Here is a 27,578-nt window from a genome sequence, read left to right as displayed (position 1 = left end):
GCTATATATTTAAATTACTTTACTAGACTAATGACAAGACTTCCCAAATATAGAGCACATGTCATGCTCGCATAATGACGTTCTGGGTGTGAGTAAGTCTCTCTCTCTCTCTCTCTCTCTCTCTCTCTCTCTCTCTCTCTCTCTCTCTCTCTCTCTCTCTCTCTCTCTCTCTCTCTCTCTCTCTCTCTCTCTCTCTCTCTCTCTCAAATGTGAATTCATCGAAGCTCTGTGCGTGGAAGTGAATGAGAGGGAAGGAGGGGTCTGGGCGCAACGTCTGCCAATAGAAGGAAACGCTGTATTTTTATGTCTCAAACTCTCGGCCTGTTTTCGGCGTCTACTCTGCTCAGCTGATTGATTCTGGACTTTATCTGTGATTAACAACATCTAAGGGGATTAAAGAGGGTCAGTTACGAATGCGTACAAGGCAACTGTCGCAATCCGTTATATTAAGTTGCTTCAGACATTAATTAAAAAGAACGCCTAAACTTTTTGATGGATAGCTGTGCGTAATTTTTGATAAAACGCGCGACGTCTTGGCAGCGAAAAAAAGGACGACAGAAAAGTTTAGCACAATATTTTAACTATGCTACTTATTTAGTTGCGCTATTCCTCATATCCCTCTGCCACGTTCGAAGACGTAAACGAACCGAAACCGTCAAGTTCCGTTTAAGACTTTTGGATGCCAAATTTATTAACCTGTAGCCTACAGTTGGTTTTCCCCTCAAACTCACACATTAGTCAGTTTGAATTTAAATGAGGTTGAAGTTGAGCAGAATACACACAGAATGTTGGAGTGAGGGCACTGAAGATGGCATCTGCGATTTTTGAAGGCACATCCCTGGTGAACATGTTCGTAAAGGATTGTTGGGTTAACGGAATCCGCAGGCTCATCATTAGAGGAGAGGAAGAGGAGTTCTTTGAAATAAGGACCGAATGGTCGGACAGAAACATTCTTTACCTACACAGAAGCTCTTCGGATTTGGGAAGACTTTTAAAAAGACTCCTGGAGTGTTTTCCTGAAGACAGACGAGATTTATCAAAGTGTCCTCTGATCGTAGGTGGGTGCAAAGTGTTACGTGCGATCATCAGTTTTTCTTGACCAACTTTATTCTATTCTATTCTATTCTATTCTATTCTATTCTATTCTATTCTATTCTATTCTATTCTATTCTATTTTTCAGCTCTACTTAGGAAGTGCAGATAGCTAGCCTACTTTAGTAGCAATATGTCTTTTCTTTTTGACTTCTAGGCTACTTTTACTTTACTACACTTTAAAGAGCACTTTTACTCCTATATATTTCTTCAGACCATTTATTTACAACTGCGATTGCAAAGCTAAAAAAATAAATAAATAAAAAAATCAGCCAAAACCTATTGCGGATCAATCATAGCAATATCCAGTTCACGAATGTGTGTTGCCAAAAAAATCAGTTTCTTTGAATATGTCAAACCGGTTTGCAAATTGATTTTGAAAGAGTCATTCTAATAGATTATTTTTTTATTAATTTCTTCTTTATTCAACTCTATGCTATCCTTTTCCTCTGAACTATTCATGTTTCCTGTAGCCTTTTACCACTACGCTTGATATCACGCCACACTGTTCTTCTGTATTGTACTTAACAGTTTTTCTCTTTTCATATTAAATGTTATATCCTATAGGCTACTCTAGACGAGAATATATAGGATATTAATTTAGAACATAATTTAGAACATTCAATATAGAATATAGAACATATTCTAATTTCAAAATTCAGATGGTTTCATTCTGAAAGGGCACCCAGGAGCAAACATGTTTATTTTTTTGGGGACAAGGTTCAAGTATTCTGCTTAATAATTCACACTGGACTAGATACAGTGACACACAAACCAGATCTATCACGTGGATCTTTGGCTTCTGAAAAAAGATGAGTCAGTGACTAGCTTTCTAAATACAGAGCAGCCTTTTTATATCTTTTTTTTTCTTTTTCATATGCCAAGACAGGCCATACACACTATATTGAGATTAAATTGTTAAAGTAGTTTTAAATTACAGTGGAAACCTGCATCAGATTGGTCCACACTGCAACTGTGAGGCAGTTAGTTTGATCAAAATTGGGTCAGCATTCTTTCCTCAGTAGTGTCCTCTCATACTGTTTCTTCACTGTTAGGAGTTTGTGATCAGTTTTGACATTGCTTAATTGTGCAAGATAAGATGACTGTTATGCTTGTCTCATTGTGAAACAGTATAAAATGGTATGGTTCATGTTTTTCTTTGCGTTAAAGATAGACCTTCAGTTTGCAGTATTAAACTATTTAATATAATGTAGTTATAATAACACTGCCTTTCAAGTCCAATGACTTGCAGTACTCTTTTCACCAGAGATTTCATGTTAGTGTGATTGTGACATTGCATAGACACATGGCACCCTGCTCGGGGAATTTGTGGCTGGCATGCCATTCAAGGTTTCCGTAATGCCAAGCACATGTCATCTTGTTTTGGATTGTTATTAGATTTTGTCTTTTTCTTTAGCCTCTGAAGCAGTCAGTCCTGGAAACCATGTGCCGGGTTGCCCAAACAGTTAGGAGGGCTTTTCTATTGTGGCTGCAATGCCTGAACTTTATCCCTGAGACAGAAATAAGCATTTACCACTTTTGAAAACAAAATCAATGGCACCCTGGATACAAGACAAGAAGGAAATTACTCACTTCCAGAACATTGACCATTTTCACACCTCTTTCACTGCCTTTTTGTATTTTTTCCTTTGTGGTCAAGATATAATTGGATCCAGAGTTTGAGTCTGACATGCTGCTTATGTTTTTTGTTTGTGTTAGTGTTGGTCTTCATTATCCATTCCATTATAATCCCTGTATGCTTAATGTTCAATTTGCATAATGTTTCAGAAGCAGAAAAAAATACCCAGCACTTAATGGATACTTCAGTCTATCATTGATTCCATTGCTCCACTGCTTGTTTTTGAGTGAAAAAGCATAATTTTCGCAAGTGAGACATTTAGCGTTCTTTGTCATAATGTCAGTAAAGGGCCCTATTTTAAATAACTGAGGGTCTGAAGCACCTGGTGCAGGTGCACTTATGGCTTGTCAGAATGCACTTTTGCTTTTTACTTTTGAAACTAGCAAAAAACACTTGCATCATGCCTGGCGTCGCATTGCAACTGGTGTATGTGTAACAAAGGCCAGCTAGTAGTCCCTATGCGAGGAAACCTCACTCCTCTCACCCCAAGAGACACTGACACTAGAAGTTAGAGCCTTTAGTCTCCTTGTTAGAGTGTCTGACTCTCATGCCGCTGAACCAGGGTTCGAGTCCCGCTTGGGGTGGGCAGTTCGAACAGGAGCGGTAACATTGCAATCTAGCAACTGCAAAACAAATATGTTTTATAAGTCATATATGTACTTACTGCTTTGTATGAATTAATTATCTCCACAAGTAATTGCGATACCACTTGAATAAGCTTTGTGTATACTCATAGAAATTTATGGGCAAAAAATACATATAATTTTACAAAAGAAATGTGTTTAATAATGTGTTGGGTGAAAATAACATGTTTGGTGAGATAATTTGCTGCAGAAGCAGTACACAATAAAACACAAAAATAGCACTTTCAGCAGGTTTGAGACCGCAATAAAAACATGAGCAATTCTAATAACATGCCATTTGAAATGGACTCTGATGTAATGCATTACTGTTTTGTTTATTACTTTCGTGAAAATATATAATTATTCCAGTGAGCTATAGCCTTACTATCTAGGGCTGGGTGATAAAACGATAATTTTCACTATATCATTTTCCTCGATAAAACGATAACAACAGTTAGATAAATTCTCGATATGATGCTTACACGCTATGCATAAATCTGCACATGCATATTGCAGACCGGGCTTCTGGGTGCTGCACGCGGTGTTGTTTACAGTCATAGTGACTGTGACTGAGTGACTGAGTGAAGTGGAGCGAGAAAAATGAGAGAGAGTGAAGAAAATTCAGACTCACGACCAGCTCGGAGGACACACATATCGTTGACAAGTTAGTTTGCTCAACTTCAGTGGTTTGGAGATATTTTGGCTATCCCATCCGACATAAAACAGAGTGACGTACTATACGTGGACTGTTTATCGGTTCACCACACTGAATTATTAAATTATCGTGCTTCTTCGAAGTTCTTCCATATAACATTGAGCCACAGCGGTAAATCTACATTAACTACACTGTAAAAAAATATGTTCAATAAAATATGACAACATATGTTTTTACATTGTTTTAACTCATCAAAATAAGTTAAGAAATATTAAACTTATTTTTATTTGTTATACAAGATTATACAAGGTAATACATTTTTTAAAGTCAGTTTAACATCATTTAATGAATGAATGGGCTGAATGGGACTAAACTAATGAGGGTAACTATGATGACAACGGAAAAGTGGTTGGAAATAGAACAAAGGAACATGTGACAACTCAAAACGGGAAATACAAGGAGAAAAACACAACCAGAACAGACCATACATGTAACAGTTACCAAACTATAATCACTTAAACATCGGACTTGTACATCGTTATCATAATTGTTTGTCTTTCTTTGGTGATGTATTAATGAAGCAGCATCGCTAGTATCAAAAGATAAATAATTTCATCCAATGTTTAAAATGAATAAAATAGACAGCCCTCACTAGAGTTCCACATCTACTGAACTTTGCTCCCAACCAGGCCACTGTCAGTGAGGTGTGTGTGTGCGTGTTGTGTGTGTGTGTGTGTGTGTGTGATGCATGGTGGATAAACAATTAAACCCTTTCAAAGCCTTTATATTTATTTTTTTTCCATTCGAAAAAAAAGTTTTTATTTTATTTAATGTTATTGGTAATATTATTGTTGCTTCTTTAGTTATTATATAAAAACATGATAGGCTTTTTTTGTTATATGGAGATTATCAATAACAGAAGATAAACTAAAAACTGGTTCTGCATATCAGTTATCAGACATACTAACAAACATCTGTCTTTTAATAATATATTTGTAAAATAAGAATAATATTAAATTAATAATAAAAACAATAAAAGCATAATGGTGTACATTTACATTTAATGCTATCCAGTTATACCCTGGAAAGTGGAGACCAAAGAGTTTTGTATTTGACATTCAACATATCCATTTCATTAAATTAGTTCAGTAGCATAGCCAAAACCTTTAGAATAGTAGCTGAATTTATCTTACTCTATATTTGTGATTATATCAAAGCCTGCTTTTGCTGTTTGGACCACTGATGCAAACAGGCATCCAGATAACTCCCTGCAAAAATGTGCAACAATCCCAATGCTGCCAAAGTGACCTGCTTATTTACCCTAAAGATAAACAAGTTCATTAAAAGTTAATCTAGTTACCACAGCTGCAGCTACAAACGTTCCTGATGGATCCTGCAGCTTATCTGGCAACCTCGAGTCAGTGTGGAGGGGGAGAGGGGATAGTGATTGCAGTACCAGTTTTAGCCACAATCTTACATAGACTTCCCTTAAGTATACTTTAGTAAAGTTTAAATATATTTTTAAGGATACATTATATAGTAAGTATTCTAAAATCAATGTACTGGAAGAATACTTGTACGTGGAAAGTTTCAGTACTACTTGGAACTAAATTGGCTCACTTTTAGTGTATAAAGGAATAAAGGAATATATAAAGGAATTTAGTGTATAATTTAAAGGAAGTGTATGTAAGATTGTGGCAAAAACTGGTACTGCAGTCACTTTCAAATTACTGTAGAGCTCTTCCCCTCCCCAGATTGGTTGCAGGATCCAGGAGGAATGTTTGTAGCTACAGCTGTGGTAACTAGAGCAGAGCTGGCAACCCAGCTGCAGAAACACTACTGACTACTTGTTTAGAAACACTAAACAATCTACTTTGTGATTGGTCGATAGGTGGAGGGTGGAGCTTTAGGCCAAAACACAACATGTCAACATCAACATCAGTTGAGGGCTGCAACAACAACTTTTAAATGACAATATCCTGCCGGAGTACTGTTGAATTTAAGCGAAATTTCAGTAGTCAATTTCAGTAGTAGCGCGGACTACTGTCAGTGATAAGTAATTATCACTTAATAAGTATTTGAAATTTACATGATTTCTCTATGTCTAGTGACATATCAGGGTCATTTTATGATTAATTGAAATACATTTCTTACATACAATTCCTTTAAGTGTAACAGTATAAACTTTAAGTACACAACTAGTTTACAAATACGCTTTTCATTTACTGCTACAAGTGAACTTATACCGATAGCGATTTTATACCGAAAAAAAAATGTTTCATGGACCGTTTGAATCACTAAGTTATTAAAGTTAAACAGCTAACGGTTAGCCCTGCTAATCTAACCTTGACTAATTACACAAATGTGCATGCATAAATAGTAATGTTTGCCCCATCATTGGTTTTATAAACTTTACAAACACCAGATTTGTCTAAACGGTGATAGTGACATGAAAAATTAGAACGTTAGCGAAACTCTCGTCATTACTAACATTAGCATATTAGCAGATGCTGTGAGAGAACTTTCATCAATTCAATTGGGCACTTGCTAACAAAATGTGAACTGTCATGTGATAAACGTTTATTTGAAAGTAAATATTATTATTATATTAAAATAACATGGGTGTAAGTGCTGCTCACCTTCTCCATTCAGCCTGGAATAGAAGAGGGATACGACGACAGCACCTTCAGTTCAAAACTGGTCGGTTATGTCATGTGACTTCCCAGGGCATATTTCAATATAATATTTCACTGTAATAATACTGTTTAATGCTGTGAAATCCCCAAAAAAATTTCACTGTGTTGCTGTGATATTACAGACCTTGTTGTGATATAACAGCAAGTTTTAGATTACAATATTTTACTGTAAAATAAGAGTTAAATGCTGTAAAATCCAAAGATACTGTAGTTTTTACAGGTATTAATTGGGATAATACAGGGAAACTTAATTACAACTAGTTACTGTAAAATAATACTGTTAATTATTGTGAAATGCTGGTAATTTCTAAAAGGTACATACAAAGTATACTGAACTTTCTTATTTTTATTTTAAAAGAAGTATACCAATTGCACACTTGAATAAACATATCATGTTTATTCAAGCCACATCATGCTGAGTGTTTGCAACAGTATTAGGTACTGAATAATGTTTATCTAAATTATGATGTGAATGCTTGTTAGGGGAGAATATCAATGTACTGGTGTGTGTTAACACATGGCTCTTCTTTTGTTAGAACTTTTCCCATATGGAAACAGTTCAAACCAAATTATGGCAACAGGGAAATGGATATGTGCCCTTTCCCCATAGGGAGAATGTTGAAGGTAGAGAGCTCGAGAGTGTTTTTTAAAACAAAAACGTGGCAATTGTTACCCCACATATAGATTTAAATCCTTAGCCCACAGGAAATGGACACTTCCACAGAAAATCCTGACAGGAAGAACACCGGAAGAGAATGGATATCTGTTCTGACAAACAGTGCAGCTGGATTAAGTCAAATTTTAGCTGGCGTCCTGTTAGGGAAAGAGCAATGTCTTCCCATATTTTCCTAAATATAGACGATTTACTGCAACATGAATGTTGTTTTGCTGTCTAGTTTGCTATCTGTCTTGACTAATGTGCTGAAGTGTTATCAAAAACACCTCTGTAAGTGTAAAAAGCTCTATTTACTGTAACATCAGCTGAGTTCAGTTTTCTGTCCACATTAACATTTTAAGGTCCGATTTATTTATTTATTTTTTATTTTTTATCAGTACAGTGTACTGTGGAGTACTGTGTACTGTGTACTGTGTATGTAGAGTGATCTTGTGCTTTTTGCTATTTAATTCCTTTCAGTGAATATTTTCTTAATTTGTATTTCTGATGTGCTTAAATATGTCAAGTTTGAAAAATGAACACAGGTGAAATTATTCCATATAGGTTTTATCTGTCAGCAAAGCCAAATCCTCTGATTTGTTGCCTGTAAAACATTTTCTTTCAGATGTATGATAAAGGCAAACATGGGAGATTTAAAAAGACACATGATAACTCAACTAGGGCTGGTAGCGTCATTATGAGCCAAAGATGATTTATTGACCTAAAACCTCTATACTGCCCCCAGGGCTGATCTCATCAGTGTGAGACGTTAGTAATGAATAGTCATTACATCAGTGTGGATATTTGTGGAGTCTTTCACAGCCTGAATAGATGCTGTTGTGTAAAAGCTCTGTATGTGACTAGAGATTGTGGTTGTTGTTGTTGTCATCGCCATCATCATAATTACAGCTCTGGGTTGGTCTGGATGATTAAACTATTAGAGCATTCATCATTGTTTCCTATATATATATATATATATATATATATATATATATATATATATATATATATATATATATATATATATATATATATATATATATATATATATATATATATATATATATATATATATATATTCCATAATCTGGCACATCCTCTCTTGAATGTTCAATTATGTCACCTAGAAGGAATGTCTTCATTTTTGTAAATATTGCCTTGAATGGACATAATGGCTTGAGTATTGTTAATACAAAGGTCAGAACCTTTATCAGACTTGCTCACATTTAAATAAACCTTTTATTAAACCAGACAGGATTTTCTCTGTGGTGTTGACTAAAAAGCTTCAGAACACATACTTCCAGATCACCACAACCTTGTCTAGACTGCTCAATCATTTGTATGCTTGTAAATGGATATTTAATATAGTTATTGGCCTGTTAGTGAATTAGTCATTGAGCCACATCTTAAAGGACTGCACATAAAAAATCTTGAGCTGAGAGGCAAAATACTGATCTGATGTAAAAGAGTCTTAAAGGTAGATATGCTGATATATGTTTGTGCTCTCACAGGGCTTGTGAAGATTAAAGAAGCAAGAGACATTGAGACAAAGCTAAATGAAGTGGAACGACTGTTGAAAAATGCCATTAACATGCCCTGGAAGGTGAGAGAGCTTACTGATGACACCAGTATAAGGAAAAAAGGGCTTGTGTATTATTAAAGTCAGCAAACAAGAAGCATGTATTGTTATCTTACTTCATTTCCTTAACATCTTCCTGAATTACTTAATACGATCTTATCATAAGATCATGCTAAAAGGATGTTTTTCTCAGTTCTCTAGGTCAGAGGTTGTCTTAACATTCTTTGAACGCTCACCGCTAGACCAGGTCCTGAGGAATGACAATGTCCACAAGATTCAGCCATGCTTTCAAAGTCCAGTTAAGATTTCAGGTAGGCTTTTAATGTTAAAATTCTTGCTAAAGTTTTATTTCACCCAAAAATGAAAATTAGCCCATGATTTACTCACCCTCAAGTCATTCAAGGTGTTTATGACATTCTTCTTTCCAAGGAATAAAATCGGAGTTCTATTTAAAAAGTCCTGGCTAATCCAAGCATTATAACGGAAATTAATTGTTGCCTCATTTATGAAGTACATAAAAGTGCATCTATCCATCACATAACTGCTCCACACAGCTCCTGGAGGTTAATAAAGTCCTTCTGAAGAAAAATATTCATATTTAAATAAACTGTATGTAAGAAATACTTCAATTAATCATAAAATGGCCCTGATATGTCAGACATTAATAAATCATGTTAATTTTAAATACTTATATCACTGACAAGAGTAGTCTGGCTGGGATATTGTCATTTAAAAGTTTTTGTTGCAGCCCTCAACTGATGTTGATGTTGACATGTTGTGTTTTGGCCTGAAGCTCCACCCTCCACCTATCTACCAATCACGAAGTCAGTAGTGTTTCGGCATCCGGGTTGCCAGCTCTGCTCTAGATACCACAGCTGCAGCTCCAAACGTTCTTGCTGATCCTTCAGCCAATCTGGCAACCTCGAGTCAGGGGGGAGGGGGGAGAGGGGATAGTGATTGCAGTACCAGCTTTGGCCACAACCTTACATACATTTCCTTTTTAATATCCAGATTTTATAGATTAAAATAACTAAGTTCCAGTGGAAAGGTGTACATAATTCCACTTGCAGGAAAAGAGTAACCCCTGACGCGATGTATAGAAGAATCACAAGCTTTGACGCCTCTCACAGATAGTGCTGGGCAACAAATTCAAGCTCCACTTCTCTTATATCAAAATCCTCTGCCATTTCTCTTTAAAAAAAATATTTTTAGACTCTAGTTCATGACCAGTGTTTTGTTTTGCCCTATCCTCTGTACTTCTGTATGTGTCAATAAGCATGCATCAAGGGTTCAACGGTCAAGGGTTACTCTTTGCCGTTAAACGATGCGTACAGCAATCCACCAAAAGGTAGTTATTTTAGTCTATAGTTTTAAATATAGATATTTTTATTCTATAAAACACCACTTCACTTCAGAAGGCTAATGGCAGAAGGTTAATATACCCCCCTCCCCTAGAGCAGTGTGGATCAGTTATATGATGGATAGATGCACTTTTATGGACTTCATAAACGAGGCAACAATTCTCTGCCATGGTGTTTGGATGAGCCAGGGCTTTTTTGATATAACTCAGATTTTATTTGTCATATGTATTTATTAATAAATCTATATATGAAGATTTACATACTGTAAGAGTCTTGCTTATTATTATTATGTTATTTATAATGAAAAGAAATTAGACACATTTTCAGAGATCATTTTATTTCTGACCATTCTTGACTTCTCTACAGAGATCATGAGGTCTAATGGGTTTTGCCTAGCGAACACTGAGACCATTGTGTTTGATGAGAGCATTCCACTGGACAAAGAGAGACCCTCCTCCACAGACTCAGCCCAGCATTCGTAAGTGTATGACATTCCCTTTGTGTCATCCCACTCCAAATCTCTGGGTATATAAATATAACGGAAATGTATAGTGATAAAGCTTTGTTATATTAGACCCTTGATTACATCCATGCAATTGATTTTTACATCAGCCATTGACAGCATGCTTGAAGTAATGTTTTCCTTGAGTGCATATAGTGGTCTGTCACACGCAGGAAGTTATACTTCCTTCCCTGGGTGTGAGAAGGAAGCTCTGGAATGAAACTCAAGACCCTCCCAATTAGATGTCTGATGACATTATCCCCACAATTATACATAATATACACAGTTCCTCATTACGTCATGAACACTGCTGATTAATACAGCATGTGATGTCTTGTTAGAGTTGAAATTAAAATAGCCTTTATTATAGAATTATGCCCATGATGTCTTAAATATGGTCTATGCATCCTGTTGAAAAAAACGCATATGCTGGGTATTTTTTTGGTATGTTTTGAAGCATGTCAGCTGGTTTTAGCTGTTCCTTGGCTGGTCATAAGATGGTCAATGCGTTGGTCCTAAGCATGTTCTAAGAAGCTCCAACTCAGGACCAGCTTAAACAAGCTCATGACCAACTAAGGGCCAGCAAAAACCAGCTCAAACTAGCTGCCATGCTTCAGGACAGGCAGCTTCGTTTTGGATTTATATTGTTTCTTAAGGAGTTATTTTCCCATTATTTCATATATTTAAATAATTGTTGTTAAAGTAAATAATTTTTTTGTAAATTAATTTAATTTGATTGTTTAATAATCTCTGAAAATGCAGGTATGATGAGGACGGGAGAGAATCTCTGGATCCTGTGGATCAAGAATTGAGTGATGATGATCCTGAAGCTTATGTCACTAACCTGTCCTACTACCACCTGGTTCCCTTCGAAACAGACATCTTGGAGTGATGTAGCCAATTCTGCATGGGTGGACATTTGTGGGGGGCACTGAACCCCATCTCTACAATGCACATAGCCTGTATATACATTTTGCCAAGTAATGGGAAGTGCTGCAGTTTAAAGGCTAATACGGATTGTGCTTATGCCACAGGAAGAGTCTGAATGAAAAGATCACCACTAGACACAGAATCTGTCCATCAGATTTGGTGGCATGAGCCTGCAATGATACTGTATTCACCAACGTGCCTCAATATTTAATTTCGAGTTATGCCGTAGACAAGAAAATATAACAGGAACTGACATAAGGAAAAAAATAAGTTGCTATTCCTGTTGCACATGATGCAGTGTACCAATGATTCATCTTTTTCAAGGCCCAATGCCCAGAAATGTTTTTTCTTCTTCTCCAAAAAGAGTCTGCACTAAGAGAATCAGTCTTTGGCTTTAGTGGATAATCTGAAGATGCTCTTGGAGAAGAAAATTATAAGGATTTATAAAAATGGAAGGTTGTAAAAGAACTTGAACATAAAATGCTGATTCAAATAGCCTAATACAGAACAAAAAGGACATGAAAACCCTTTTAACAACTGAAACCTTTGATATTATACAAATAATGTTGCTTTATTAATCTTAACAACCATTTATGCCTTATAGTGTTAAAGACTTTGGGGTTTACACAATTAAATTAGCCAATGTACTGTATAAAAACAGAAAAATGTTTTCTTTTCTGAAGTGAATTTTATTAGCTTATGGCCTCTCTTCTACTCAACGAATATGGACAGTAGCTGAACTTTCTTCTATCCTGAACACAAAAGACTTGCGCACACACTTCTCACAGCTCCAAGTACACACTTACACAAATATACACACTTACACACCCCTACTTTGTAATACAGTCATGTTTCCCTGCTAACCGTGAGAAAGTTCTACTCTTTGTTAAGTTCAAATTTTTTTGTTGCTTTAATAATCTTCTCCAACTTTTTAAGCGTACAAATAGGAAATTATTGCAAGTGTGCTTTGTGTACGTTGTGTTTAAGATTATATTTATATATTTTTTGTAAAATGAATCTGATGCTTGGTTAAATAGTTTTATTCTTAATGATGGATATTACAGCCTCTGATACATCATGTCTATCATGTCTAGCCATAACATAACAACTTTTCTCAAATCTAAATGCATATGATAGTTCACTGAGGTCTTGTTGGACAAAAACAAACAAAAAGAAGGGCAGAAGAATAGCATGTAGGCATGGACAAGACCAAATACAGAGCAAATTACATATAATACACAAAGGATTACAGAGGTTATTTTTGTTAATTGTGGTTTTAATTATTTTTTATAAGCATTGAAAAGAAGAAAACTCACATTGTTTCATGTTGTACATTATTTTATGTGCTAGCATTTTTGACTGGGGTCAATGACTGGTCTGCACCACATCATCATGTATTGCCAATGGTGGTATTTCATAAAGCATATTTGAAAAGATTTACAAAACTTGTGAATAATTTAGTAATAACATGCCACTAATGATTTTGTGTAAATAATGAAGAGCTTGCATTAGTATAGTAGGTTGTTTTCATCTTCAGAATCATCAGGTTATAATACCAAACTTGCTTCTTTAAATCAACTTTATTCACAGAAAGATTTTCATAGCAATTTGGCATTCATTCAGCAAATCACATCTATAGAAGGGTGTGTTTTGTCTCTTATTTTCCATGAAGGCCCTCAGCTAGCCTAGTATTATTTATTTAAAGTTTACAACTGCTGTTCATTTATCATAGTATTTATTAACTGTCAGATAATATTAAAAATAGATAGCTAAAGGTTTGAATACACTTAAATATACTACCATTGAAAAGTTTGGGGTCAGTAATTTTAATTTTACAAAATATTTATATTTCAAAATAAATGCTGTTTCTTTATTATACTTAATTTATCAGAATCCCAGAAAAAGGTTCATGCATGGTTATTTTAAACTGTAATAATAATAATAATAATATATATATATATTTTTTTTTACAAAAGAAATTAAAAATTTGATTGACTAAATGCAGCCTTGGTGAGCATAACATATTTCTTTCAAAAACATAAAATAATCCCCAACCTTTCTTGAATTGAAGTATGTCTAAGTTATATTTGTAAGATTTTTTTTTTCTTCAGAAAAACAAAGAAAAAACTACTTAATGAAACCAAGCAGATCTCGGCAGCCATTGACTATAGTATTTTCCACTATGGTAATCAATAGCGAGATCTGCTTGGTTACAAACATTCTTACAAATATTCTTACATTCTTATGTTCATCAGACCAAATACATTTATTTAGCTTTGGAACAACTTGTGTGTAACTAAATGATGACATCATTTTTATTTTTGGGTGAACTATCCCTTTAATAAATTAGCTAATTTAACAAGGGATATTAGACATTAGAAATGGCCTATATCATTATTAAAAATATTACATTTAGCCTACTTGAAATGTAATAAAGGCAATGGTCAGATCTTTATATGTTATAAATAATTTAATAAGAAAATTAAAAATAATAACTTAAAGGGATAGTTTGCCCAAAAATGAAAATTCTGTCATCATTTGCTCACCCTCATGATGTTTCAAACCTGTGTGAGTTTTTTTGTTCTGCTGAACACAAAATAAGATATTTTGAAGAATGTTTGTAACCAAGCAGATTGAGCAACCATTCACTACCACAGTAGGGGAAAAATACTATGGTAGTCAATGTTTACTCAATCTGCTTGGTTACAAACATTCTACAAAATATCTTATTTTGTGTTCAGTAGAACAAAGAAACACTTACAGGTTTGGAACAACATGAGGGTGAGTAATAGAGTAGCCTAAATGATGACAGAATTTTCATTTTGGGGTGAACTATCCGTAAAAAAAAAAAAAAATGGAAATGGAAACTAACAACTGAATTTAGCTGCAGAGTGTATTATATATATATATATATATATATATATATATATATATATATATATATATATATATATACAGTCTTGTTCAAAATAATAGCAGTACAATGTGACTAACCAGAATAATCAAGGTTTTTCGTATATTTTTTTTATTGCTACGTGGCAAACAAGTTACCAGTAGGTTCAGTAGATCCTCAGAAAACAAATGAGACCCAGCATTCATGATATGCACGCTCTTAAGGCTGTGCAATTGGGCAATTAGTTGAAAGGGGTGTGTTGAAAAAAATAGCAGTGTGGCATTCAATCACTGAGGTCATCGATTTTGTGAAGAAACAGGTGTGAATCAGGTGGCCCCTATTTAAGGATGAAGCCAACACTTGTTGAACATGCATTTGAAAGCTGAGGAAAATGGGTCGTTCAAGATATTGTTCAGAAGAACAGCGTACTTTGATTAAAAAGTTGATTAGAGAGGGGAAAACCTATAAAGAGGTGCAAAAAATGATAGGCTGTTCAGCTAAAATGATCTCCAATGCCTTAAAATGGAGAGCAAAACCAGAGAGACGTGGAAGAAAACGGAAGACAACCATCAAAATGGATAGAAGAATAACCAGAATGGCAAAGGCTCAGCCAATGATCACCTCCAGGATGATCAAAGACAGTCTGGAGTTACCTGTAAGTACTGTGACAGTTAGAAGACTGTCTTCAAGAGATTTTCAAGAATCCCCCGCAAAGTCCCTCTGTTAAAAAAAAGGCATGTGCAGAAGAGGTTACAATTTGCCAAAGAACACATCAACTGGCCTAAAGAGAAATGGAGGAACATTTTGTGGACTGATGAGAGTAAAATTGTTCTTTTTGGGTCCAAGGGCCACAGGCAGTTTGTGAGACGACCCCCAAACTCTGAATTCAAGCCACAGTACACAGTGAAGACAGTGAAGCATGGAGGTGCAAGCACCATGATATGGGCATGTTTCTCCTACTATGGTGTTGGGCCTATTTATCGCATACCAGGGATCATGGATCAGTTTGCATATGTTAAAATACTTGAAGAGGTCATGTTGCCCTATGCTGAAGAGGACATGCCCTTGAAACGGTTGTTTCAACAAGACAATGACCCAAAACACACTAGTAAACGGGCAAAGTCTTGGTTCCAAACCAACAAAATTAATGTTATGGAGTGGCCAGCCCAATCTCCAGACCTTAATCCAATTGAGAACTTGTGGGGTGATATCAAAAATGCTGTTTCTGAAGCAAAACCAAGAAATGTGAATGAATTGTGGAATGTTGTTAAAGAATCATGGAGTGGAATAACAGCTGAGAGGTGCCACAAGTTGGTTGACTCCATGCCACACAGATGTCAAGCAGTTTTAAAAAACTGTGGTCATACAACTAAATATTAGTTTAGTGATTCACAGGATTGCTAAATCCCAGAAGAAAAAAAAAATGTTTGTACAAAATAGTTTTGAGTTTGTACAGTCAAAGGTAGACAATGCTATTTTTTTTAACACACCCCTTTCAACTAATTGCCCAATTGCACAGCCTTAAGAGCGTGCATATCATGAATGCTGGGTCTCATTTGTTTTCTGACAATCTACTGAACCTACTGGTAACTTGTTTGCCACGTAGCAATAAAAAATATACTAAAAACCTTGATTATTCTGGTTAGTCACATTGTACTGCTATTATTTTGAACAAGACTGTATATATATATATATATATATATATATATATATATATATATATATATATATATATATATATATATATATATATATATATATATATATATATATACACACACACACACACACACACACACACACACACATATTATACACTCTCCAGCTAAATTCAGTTGTTGGTTTCCATTTGTCACGTAAAGTGTACAGTTATTAAGTATGTTATCAGTTTATCTGTAAATCTTTATTAGTTCCAGCCCTTTTAATCAATTACAGTGGATGGACAATATTGCAGGCTTTAAAACTGCGCCGCCTAGCTGTTGCAACTTGCAGTCTTGCAGAACATAATGGAATGGACTCCAAACCACAGACTGTAAAAAAGAAGAAGAAGAAAAAAAAAGCCAGAATTTTGCTATGATTACAATGCTGTAACAGACTGTTGACTCATTCAAGTTCGTCTTCACGATATATAACATTTTGACAGTATTTTAAAACCTTACACACCCAGGGGCCCTCTTTTGTTTTTTACGATAGGCGGATCTACCCCGATTTAACCATGTCCATATCGTAAAAAAATGTAACCCATAAAATATCTAAGCAGTGCTTCCTGTACAGCTTTTCATGAATGGGACTTTTAGGATCTTTATTTCCTCCCTCGATTAGTTGATGACTTTTATTTTGGAAATCCCCCACAGCAGTTTGAGTCGTGAACTTTATTTCTCAATTTCATTTAGGCTAATGTCGTCATGGATCGCCAAACCACCGCTGTCCGTCCAGAACATCGATTTGACACCAATAACTTAAAAACATATTTGTCAGGGAAACTTGACAGCTTTTCAGGCAACAGAACTTTAACAGTGCAGCAGTACATGTAAGAAATTGCACAACACATCTCCTTTAGATGCAACAAAACCCATGCATGCTTTGTTTGTTTGTCATTTTATTTAATTTATTTGCTTTGAATAGAGCTGGACAGTCCAACCCAACGTTTTGTATTGAGACTGCAGACAAGCGTTATGTTCTCAGAAAGAAACCTCCAGGAGAACTTCTGCCTGGCGCCCATAAGGTACTTACTTACTGTTTAATATTATTTCCGACGTAAAAATATTCTTAGAATAATTGTAATTGTGAGTTTGATACAGCTTAGTTGGGTCAATCAAACGCTGTTGTGAACATGCAGAAAGGACTTTGATACCAGTGACTTTACTAGACAACGCACATAATTGTAAGTATGCAACTTAATCAGTAGAGGGAGACAGATCCAAAGGATACGATTTTTCCCAGTAACGTTAAATGCTTGACAGATTTACTGTGAATAAGTAATAATTAAATACAGATTTAATTAACAGTTATCCATCTTTTGTATTTTGTTACGTTTTTGTAACTAACTTGATATTTGATATGAAAAAAAACAAAACAGTTTATATTTCTAATATCTGCTGCCATAATAATATTATTAGTTTCTTTTCTATTCGTATTAGTTAATTTCTTTATTAATGCATTTTGAATGAGACCGATGGATCAGAAATAAAGCTGAAATAAAACATTTTTAGGTAAAAAAAAAAAAGTTAAAATGAGAAATGTGTTTAAAATGAAATGAAATTTAAAATGATGTGGCCTTGGCAAATAACTGAAATAAAATAAAGTTGAACCGGAAAGTTATTGAAATGCGTAAAGAAGCATGAGTAATAAAATAATTCAAGGTCAAAACAAATTTACAATCAAATACCATAACTTAAATTCAATTATAAAATACAATATATACAAATCAAAATGTATTTAAAATGTTAATAAATAATATACCAATATATAATACTAAAATAACACTGAAACCAACAGGACTTAGGACTTTTTTTTACTTTTTTAAATTATGAAATCGCAACTCACTTTTGAAGCTCACATCAACATCTGGACCTCCTTCTTCCACCTCAGAAACATTGCCAAACTTCATCCCATACTAACACTGGCAGATGCAGAGAAGCTTGTCCATGCCTTTGTCTCCTCCAGGCTGAACTACTGCAATGAGCTTCTTATCGGCATCCCTAGCAAAAATCTCCAGAAACTGCATATTCAGAAAAGCGCTGCTAGGATCCTCATGAGGGTGCGCAAATACAACCATATCAGCCCCATTCTCAAATCACTCCACTGGCTTCCTGTCTCGCTCAGGATCGAGTACAAAATCTCACTCCTTACCCACCAGTGCATCCATGGTGACGCACCCACCTATCTCAAGGAACTCCTCACCACACAAACATCAACATGTAACCTCCGCTCTGTTTCGACTTGTCTTCTCAAGACTCCCAGGACCAAACTTCGAACTATGGGAGAACCGGCCTTCTGCTCAGCAGCCCCCAGTCTGTGGGATGCTCTTCCTGACCACTTGCAGTCCCCACAGAATGTTAATGCTTTCAAACGTGGTCTTAAAACTCACATTTTTAGCAGAGCTTTTGATTGATTTGTTACTTCTTAATTTTTCAGTTTTATTTATTTATTTATTTTGTTATTGTTGATTGTTTTAAATCTGTAGCACTTTGAGATTTTGTTTAATATAAAGTGTGTTACAAATAAAATGTCATTATTATTATTGTTATTATTATTACGTATTATATTCAATGTCAGCTTGCAGCAGAAATAAACTTGTCCCTTTTCTACTGTACATTATAATGTTTTAATTTCTGTTTATTTTTTTTTGTTTAAAGATAAAACAGTAATGATGTATAATATTAATATCACCATAAAACATGATAATTTGTGTGATTTTGTGTGTGCAGGTAGATAGAGAGTATGCTGTTCAAAAGGCTCTGTATTCTGTTGGCTTTCCTGTTCCTCATCCTGTGATGTACTGCAGAGATACTCGTGTCATTGGAACAGAGTTCTACATCATGGAGCATGTACAGGTACTCGTATCCAGTGGAAGTTACCTTGATTGAAAATTCAATTTATGTTGTTACAATGTTGGACCAAATCTGAGTTAAATATAGCCACATTGAGCCAACATTTTTCAATTTCTAACAGCTCTAGCAGTTCAAATCATACACTCTGCCAGAAGAGGGCAGCCATGGTGTTTTTTTCTGGTGATGTTATTCTGTGTATGTATGTCTGCACATCAGGGACGTATATTCAGAGACTTAAGGCTTCCAGGGGTCAGTGCGGCAGAGAGAACGGCTCTATATGTGGCTGCAGTGGAGACTCTAGCCAAACTTCACTCTCTGGACATCAATAAGCTTGACCTCCTGGGATATGGGAAGGGATCAGGTTATTGTAAAAGACAGGTGAAATAAATACATTATCAGTCACAAAGTATTTATCTGAAATCAACATTTTTAATTCAGAGACTATTATTTGACTCTAAATCTATGGTCATCTTTTGACCCAGCAAGAAAATAATTTTTTAAATTATGACTTGTTTTCAGGTGTCCACATGGACAAAGCAGTACAAAGCCTCTGCCCACAAAGAGATACCAGCCATGGATAAACTTTGTGATTGGCTGAGCCACAACCTGCCAGCCAGTGACAATGAAGTGTCCCTTGTTCATGGCGATTTCCGAATTGACAACCTGATATTCCACCCTACAGAGGTACTAATACCTATGATGTAGGACTTTTTACAATACTGATTATTTCAAAGCAGCTTTACAGTGATAAACGGGTAAATTAGGATAAATAATGCAAACAGAGTTTAATTCTGTTGTAAAGCAGTGCTAGAAAGAAAATTGTGTTTTCAGTTCAATTAAATATTAGTGTAAAGCACATCCTTTATGGAACAAGTTTAATTAATCTATACAAAAGCTCTTATATTATTAATGGCCTCGTCGATGATTTTTTTGGCCTAAATAATTAAATGTAATAAATAGTTGATTAACACCATGATGGTGCATATATTATGGTGTAAACGTAGTCGGATATGTCTTAAAAAGAACGTAAACAATCGAGAAAGTCAAACATGTATTTTAGTATATAAAGTGACAGCAGCCTAATATTCCTGCTGTTGTTTGTGTTTTTAATGTTAAAAAAACAAAGAAATCACTGACTGCTCTTGAATGAATAACTTGTAACTTTAATAAGGATTCTTTTTTTTATCTAGTAAAGATTATATGCAGTTATTTTACATTTTCTGCACCTGATAACTACTGCAAGACCAACCTTAAAGCACTGTTTATTTTATTTGCACCTTTCCCCTATTTTATTCATTTGTGCTATTGCTTGTAGTTTGATTATTTGTTTTTATTTTTATTTGACAGTAGCCCTTATTTTACTTGAAACAAACCTTGAGTAATTTGAACCGTTACATCCCTTTGGAAGTTTAATAAAATGGCATAATTTATTGGAAAAAGAAAGCTTTTGTACAATTGTAAATGACTTTACTGACACTTTTGATAAATTTGTCCTTGTTTGAACTTTGAATAAAAGTATGAATGTTTTTTTTTAAATGTTATGTATTTGTTGGACTTAATTATGAAGTTATGAATTATGAATATGCAAAATGGAAATTATTCCATAGAATCTTGTAAATCAAGTTTAATGCAAAGTGAAAATATTTCATTATTACCTATTACTAGAGCCTTAAGACATTTTAAGCTTATATCCCGTTATGCTAGTGGATGATTTATTACAGATAGAATTATAAAGATCAAATAAATCAAAACCAGCTGGCAGAGCAAGTCTTTAATTAATCACCCATTATAACATTACATGTCTTTTAGTAGAACATTCTTAATACGCTTATTGAAACTCTATTTTGCCACATAAGTCCTTGATAATAGATATACCAATGTGTTTCTGTCAGTCACACCAAAACCTCAGATTTTTTCTTGTTGGAACAGAAAAGTTTATTATATCTCTTCAGGCTCGTGTGCTGGCTGTGCTGGATTGGGAACTGTCTACTACTGGACAGCCAATAGCAGACTTGGCCTACTTCCTCATGCCACACTATTGGCCCAGTCACTACAAAGTCATCAGCACAATGGGTGGAGTTACAGGAGTGGAGGGTGGAGAATCTCATTCTCGTTTACATTTTTTATTTATATATTTTGGAAGTTTTAAAGGGATAGTTAATCATTTATGCACCATAATGTTGTTCCAAACCCATAAGACTTTATTTAATCTTTGAAATACAAATTAGGATTTTTTTTTTACTGAAACCTGAGAGGTTTCTGTTCCTCCATCGAATGTCCAGATAACCTCTAGTTACAAGATTGCTAGAACAAATCTCATTGGTTTTTCATGCAGCACACGCACAAGAACCAATGAGATGGTGAAGCACACACAGGCTTTCCTGTTTACATTATGCATTCACTCTATGTATGTTTGTTTATATGTGAATAAATCTGTTAATTTAAAGCATTTGTATCTCGTCACAAGACTTGGATTAAACCACTTGTAACAAGTTCTTAGGGAAGGAAGGAAGGAAGAGGACACGGAGGTCGGGAGGACTGCTGACGTCTTTTATTATTCGTAAACTCAAATCACAGTGTTCACACTCCAGTGTGTATCTTTCTCATAAATTCAGGTTTCACTTCCGGGTTGCGGTACTTCCGGTATCCGGGAACTCTGTACTCAATGTCTCTGGGTGCGTCAGCAGTCCGTGTCTCTCTCTCCTGCTTCCGTTTCTCCTGGCGTTTTGTACTCTCCCCGCGCCCATTACTGAAAGGAGATACAGGTGTTATCAATCTGCGTTCAACCCACTCCCTCACCGCTCGTCCCGCGGCTCTCTCTCCCGCGGCTCTCTCTCCCGCTGCAGACCTCGCTGAACCACGCCCCCCTTGCCACACCACTTGATTGGTATGGCACGTGTTTTATGATGCCTTTATAAACATTTTAAATCTTTAAAATTTTGGTTGCCTGGACTCTCTGTGGAGGACAGAAACCTCTCAGGTTTCATTAAAGGGGTCGTTCCGTGGTGTTTTTTTAGGCTTGGTTGTGTTTATGGGGTGCAGTATAACATGTCTTAATACTTCTTTCTTTTTTTAATGCCGTATTTTTCTTATATTTGACCTTTATTTCACACCGCTGTCTCCACTGTCCTTTGAACGTCTTGTTTGCTTCCTGCTTCAATGAAGCCCATCCCTCCGAAAAACGCAATGGTCTTAAATGAGTTAGATGGCCATATGTAGTTTCATGTATTTTTATTGGCTGAAGTGCCAAGCACAGGTTTTCCGGAAACGCCACGCCCCTTACCATTATGGGCAAAAGTCACATCCGCGGTGTAAATAATGGCGTCAATATTGCCATACCAATTTTTGTTATTGTAGAATGATTATAACCAAATATGTTTTGCAAAAAAATTAAAAATTATGAGCCCGGTACAAAACCTAACACAACCTACCCATGCCTCTACTACTGCACTGGTCAAATGAAACACAAACGTGTTTTCCAAGACTGTAGCTGAAATGGCATGTGGTCAAACACAATAAACGTTGTACACTAATAGAAACGTTAAAAATAAATAAATAAACAATGTTTGCGGGTGTGATTACATACAAGTTTGTTGGTGTTTGTGGCCGTTTGTTGGAGAAGTATGAAACAATTTAGTTAACTGCCTAGTGCAGCCAAACCTCGTTGATCTTGATGCAACCAAAACACACAGAAACTACACATTTAAAAGACATGTACTTTCAGGTTTAGGCCCATAAACAGCAGCTTCTGCCTTTAATCCGAGAACTGCTTCATCTTTTGGTATGAGCCTATGAGAAAATCCAGTATTGAACTCGTTACGATTCTTGAAGCTGTCTTCCATGTCGTGCAGCACAGATGGCTAAATTTACATTGTAATCAGCAGGAACTGAATTAAATACAAATAGTAACCATTGTTCCCGAAGTCCAGCGTCCTGAGGAAGGCCGAACACAGAAGTCGTGCACCTGGGGTGAAAATAACATTGTTTGGAGGGCATGTCTGCAACACTCTAGTGTACTGCAACAGCTCTCTCTTTTCAATAATGACTGCGATGTGGCCTCGCCCAGTTCTTAGCGTGTTCGCGGGGGCAGTATTTATGTTAATAGCAAGGGTTAATGATGTCACCAACCCGGAAAAGAAGCTTGTTGTAGTTCAAACCGGCTGTTTTTGTAGGCAATAAACTGCCTTAACTTTACAAGACAATATCTCCGTTTGCATTTAACTTTAAGCTCTGTAACTTTGCAGATACTGTTTATGCTCAAGCAGCAACATTACACATTAACTAAAGTTAAAAAAGTGAAATTGCATGCAACCACCCCTTTAAAAAAACATAATTGGCATTTTGAAGATTAACCAAAGTCACATGGGTAAATTTTAGGCCAATGAGGATGAATAAATCGGGACCTAACCTTTTAAGAAAACCGTGTCCTTTTATGTGTTATTTTATTATCGCTCTCTATATTTTATGTTTTAATCCTTCTGTTGCTTTTGAACAGGAATTCCCTCTCCAGATGACCTGATCTCCATTTACTGCTGTTGTCGAGGGATCCCCAAGGCTCTCCCCCAGTTAAACTTCTTTATTTCCATGGCCATTTTCAAAATGGCTGCAATTGCACAGGTATTAAGTACACGCGTAGGCGATGTCAAGCCATATCAGATAAAAGGTAGAAAGATAATGGTCATATTTCTCCAAGACTATTACATGATTAATAGACATGTAATATAATTCGGATTTTAAATAATCATTATTTGAGGAAAAAAGGGATAGTAGTGCTATGAGAGCCATGAAACTAGCACAGCTACATTTACTGTGCAAAAGTCTGGGCTTAGGAAGATTTCTTCTTTTTTTTGCATTAAATTGATAGAACGTGACAGTAAAGAGATTTATAATTTTACAAAAAAAAGATAATAAAAAAATGCTATTCTATTATTTTCTATTTTTAATTTCTATTGAAAAACATGTATCATGACTTCCACAAGAATGTTAAGCAACCCAACTAATTATATAAGAAGTGTTTCTTGAGAACCGAATCACCATATTAGAATGATGTCTGTATCATGCCACTCTAGAGAATGGATTGCTACTGAAAATTCGGTAACACTTTACAATACAGGTGCACTAATATGCATTAATTCATGCTTATCTAATGCACAGATAATCATGAGTTAATGTGTTACTAATGGTGAACTAACCCGTTTATTAATAAATACAGCGCCAGCAACTAATGAAGATCCTACATGATTAATAGATTAAGTAATCATTAAAATTGTTATTAGTTAAATATGTCATAATGTATTAATTCCTTAATAACATTATATTAACTAATCATTTAAATGAACATGTTAATTACCACAACGGGTCAAAGCTATCCATTTCAACTTTCAGTTGTCTGCTTTAATTAATCATTAGCTAATGATTTATAAAGGTATCATTATGATGCATGGCTTTGACCTCTTGTGGCAATTAACACATACATTTAAATTATTAGTTAATTTAATATGTTAATAAGGAATGAATACATTATGACACATTTAACTAATAACAATTTAATGATTACTTAATCTATTAATCATGTAGAATCTTCATTAGTTGCTAATGCAGTAATCATTAATTCATGAGTTAGTTCACCATTTGTAATACATTAACTCATGATTATCTGTGCATTAATTAAGGATGGATTAATGCATATTAGTGCACCCGTATTGTAAAGTGTGACCCCAGCAGGAGTAGATTAAATTTTAAAATAATATTCAAATGGAAAACACTTATTTTAAATTATAATACTTTTTTTTTTAATATTAAAAGAAAAGAGAGTTCTTTCAAATGCATATAATAATATCTTACAGACCCCAAACTTTTAAATGGTAGTAGATGTAGGAAATCAATTGTTTGGGACAGTCAATTATTTATGTTTGTGCCCATTATACAACAAAAGTATGTTTGACTGCGTAACTGACCAATCAGAATTAAGTATTCCAGAGCGATGTATTAAAATTAGAAAAAATAAACATATTCTGTGAAGGTAGATGATTTTACTTGCAAATAACTGGTGAACCTTCTGTTTATTTTGTCTTATAAACCAACTATATAATTAAACTATAGAGAAAATCACACCGGTGCTAAACATTATTTATGACCAAATCATTATCTCTCCCCATTTAGGGGATTTATGCCAGGCATTTGTTGGGCAATGCCAGTTCAACTAACGCAGCTGAATTTGGAGAGAGCGTGGAGCCGTTAGCTGAGATAGGTTTACAGATTGCCTTCAGGTACAAGACTGCAATCTTACCTCTTCATGCACATTAGAGTAATCTCTCAGTGATTTTTTGTCAGTTTTCCAATGTCATAAAGACTTTCTAATGATATCTTTCATATTTCACTTTAACAAGTTTTGTTTAATGCATGATGTGTTTTGGTTTTATTTTGTGGCTTATCTTTGAGGTTGTTTCCTTAGCAACATAATATGTAATTGATGGTGTTTCCATGTAAGCAGGGAGTATCAGTTGTATTTTTATAATTTGTTGTTTAAAATTTTGTAATTATTTGTAATTATAAATTACTATGGTATTTCAAAAAGGATGTGGTTTTTGATTGCAGCCCCTCATTAGCCCTGCCGATCCCTGATCAGCTGTTCATGCAGTCACCCAAAGGCCAGGTTGTCCTTCAGCATGTGAAAGAGTTCATGAGAAAGCACGTACTTCCTGCCCAAAAGGTCAGCACTGCCGTCAGTTGTGTGGAACATCCTCACTTTAATAACATGAGTACAGAAATATATGATGTCAATATTTCCTTCATATTATCAGATCAGTTTTTTTTTATACAAACATAAAATGTGAAAAAAATCTTCAAAATTGAAGTTGTAAAATTGAATTACTATTACTAATAATATATTTTTTAATCTATTTGTTTTTGTTTGTGTGCAAGTGAAGTGGTGGCCAAAATTATTAGAACACCCGACAGATCTGAAAATATTTCTCTCTCTCTTTTTTTTAAATATCCAAAACAAGATTTAATTTCATAATGCATATGCAGATGGTTTCTCTGACCATCAAAAATCAGATGAAGTAAGTGGTACTGTTTTTATCCACATTTAAACTTAAAGGTCCCATGGCATGGATTTTTTAAATTATTTTGTAAGGTTTCCTGAGGTGTACTTGTATTGTTAGTATGGTTTTCATATAAAAAGTCATAATTTAGAAATAAAAGGCTTTTTTTTTCTATACTGATATTAGCCCTTGGCTTGAATGCTCTGTTTCAAAGGGCGTGTCTGCTGTGAGACTTCAGTGAGAACACCCACTCTTGAGATTGGCTGACATCTTTGCATTTGAAATGAGATTACGTGGAGGAGGGGGCGTGGTTTAGTGAGGCATAAGCAGCAGCAGTTGCAGCACTGCCAGTCCAGACTAGTGATAGGAAGTTTGGTTCTTTTCCGCGAACCGGTTCTTTCGGACAGTTCGTTTCAATGATCGGGTTAAAAAAAACGGATCACCGGTTATTTTACGTCTTTACGTAATGACGTCATTTCTATAATCCCGGCGTATGAAAATACATTCAAACAGATCCATATAAAGTATTTGTAATCAAAACTTAGTATAGTAATAATTATTATTGTCATCATCATCATCATCATCTTTGATACATTTTTTCATTTATGTTTTGCAACAGCACTCAATACAGCCACTGTCGTGCAAACACTTTTTTACACAGATTAAATAAATTTACATTGACATAATACTTACACAAATCCTCAGTTCACCCGTGCTCATGTATTATCAGCATCAGCTGTCCCAGTCTGAGAGAAACAGTTCGGTTAAGACGCTATCACGCATGCTCAGTATCCCAGCTCACCGGTTCTCAGAATCAAACATGTCTGAAAGATTGAACGTGTCCGATAGAAACGGTTCTCGATTCTGTACTGGTGATCCGAAACCCGTTGCAACCTGGTCGATCTGACTTGAGAACGGCTGTATCAGTGTGTGTGTTTATGTGTGTGCTGAGCATAGGGTGCTGAGCTGCGAACTGCTGCAAGCTGAATATGTAGTCTATATCAAACCTACTGTTTTGATTACATTTTAAAATGTGTATCGACTTAGAAATTAAATATGAAAAAAGCTGTTCCTGAAAATATCATGCATTATTGATAAAACAAATAAATGATTAATTTGACCGTTTTACAATCCATTGTTTCCAAACTTTAAAATAATACAGTGAAGACAGCTTTGTTATGATGTTTCCAATCGTGATTAGTTTTATACACTTAACCTGCTTTTCGTTCCTCTGAACAAATAACACACATGTGCAGCTCATCGGTTCTCAGTATCGAACGTATCTGACAGAAACGATTTTCGATTCTGTACTGCTGATCCGAGGATCCGAGAACCGCTACGTTCGGTTACACGG

At 35.2% G+C, this 27,578-nt stretch overlaps 2 protein-coding genes across 2 annotated transcripts in view; both read left to right on the top strand.

The window, feature by feature from the left end:
- Positions 1-231: 231 nt before the first annotated feature.
- pxdc1b (PX domain containing 1b) lies at positions 232-13,168 on the top strand. The gene is made up of 5 exons (XM_067435205.1): positions 232-1,058; positions 8,872-8,963; positions 9,133-9,250; positions 10,667-10,778; positions 11,565-13,168. The coding sequence occupies exons 1-5, from the start codon at positions 809-811 to the stop codon at positions 11,692-11,694; spliced, it is 702 nt and encodes a 233-aa protein (XP_067291306.1). The 5' UTR covers positions 232-808; the 3' UTR covers positions 11,695-13,168.
- A 3,798-nt stretch (positions 13,169-16,966) lies between these two features.
- acad11 (acyl-CoA dehydrogenase family, member 11) overlaps positions 16,967-27,578 on the top strand; it is a 71,477-nt gene continuing 60,865 nt past the window's right edge. Inside the window, exons 1-9 of the mRNA XM_067435626.1 lie at positions 16,967-17,155; positions 17,251-17,350; positions 19,056-19,181; positions 19,395-19,556; positions 19,698-19,862; positions 21,131-21,272; positions 23,674-23,795; positions 25,341-25,447; positions 25,776-25,890. Coding sequence (XP_067291727.1) covers positions 17,031-17,155; positions 17,251-17,350; positions 19,056-19,181; positions 19,395-19,556; positions 19,698-19,862; positions 21,131-21,272; positions 23,674-23,795; positions 25,341-25,447; positions 25,776-25,890 — 1,164 coding nt within the window. The 5' untranslated portion in view covers positions 16,967-17,030. The remainder of the gene's footprint in view (positions 17,156-17,250; positions 17,351-19,055; positions 19,182-19,394; positions 19,557-19,697; positions 19,863-21,130; positions 21,273-23,673; positions 23,796-25,340; positions 25,448-25,775; positions 25,891-27,578) is intronic.

Source organism: Pseudorasbora parva, chromosome 24 (assembly GCF_024679245.1).
Source record: "Pseudorasbora parva isolate DD20220531a chromosome 24, ASM2467924v1, whole genome shotgun sequence".
Lineage (NCBI taxonomy): Eukaryota > Metazoa > Chordata > Actinopteri > Cypriniformes > Gobionidae > Pseudorasbora > Pseudorasbora parva.
The sequence above is the reverse complement of the archived record's forward strand: the minus strand, read 5'-3'. Positions and strand labels throughout refer to the sequence as shown.

What these genes read in the sequence shown, in the direction of transcription:
- pxdc1b (XM_067435205.1), top strand. Translation starts at nt 809, where the DNA reads ATGGCATCTGCGATTTTTGAAGGCACATCCCTGGTGAACATGTTCGTA. An exon ending in AAGTCCAGTTAAGATTTCAG is followed by an intron (nt 9,251 to 10,666) that starts GTAGGCTTTTAA and finishes ACTTCTCTACAG; the next exon opens with AGATCATGAGGTCTAATGGG. An exon ending in ACAGACTCAGCCCAGCATTC is followed by an intron (nt 10,779 to 11,564) that starts GTAAGTGTATGA and finishes CTGAAAATGCAG; the next exon opens with GTATGATGAGGACGGGAGAG.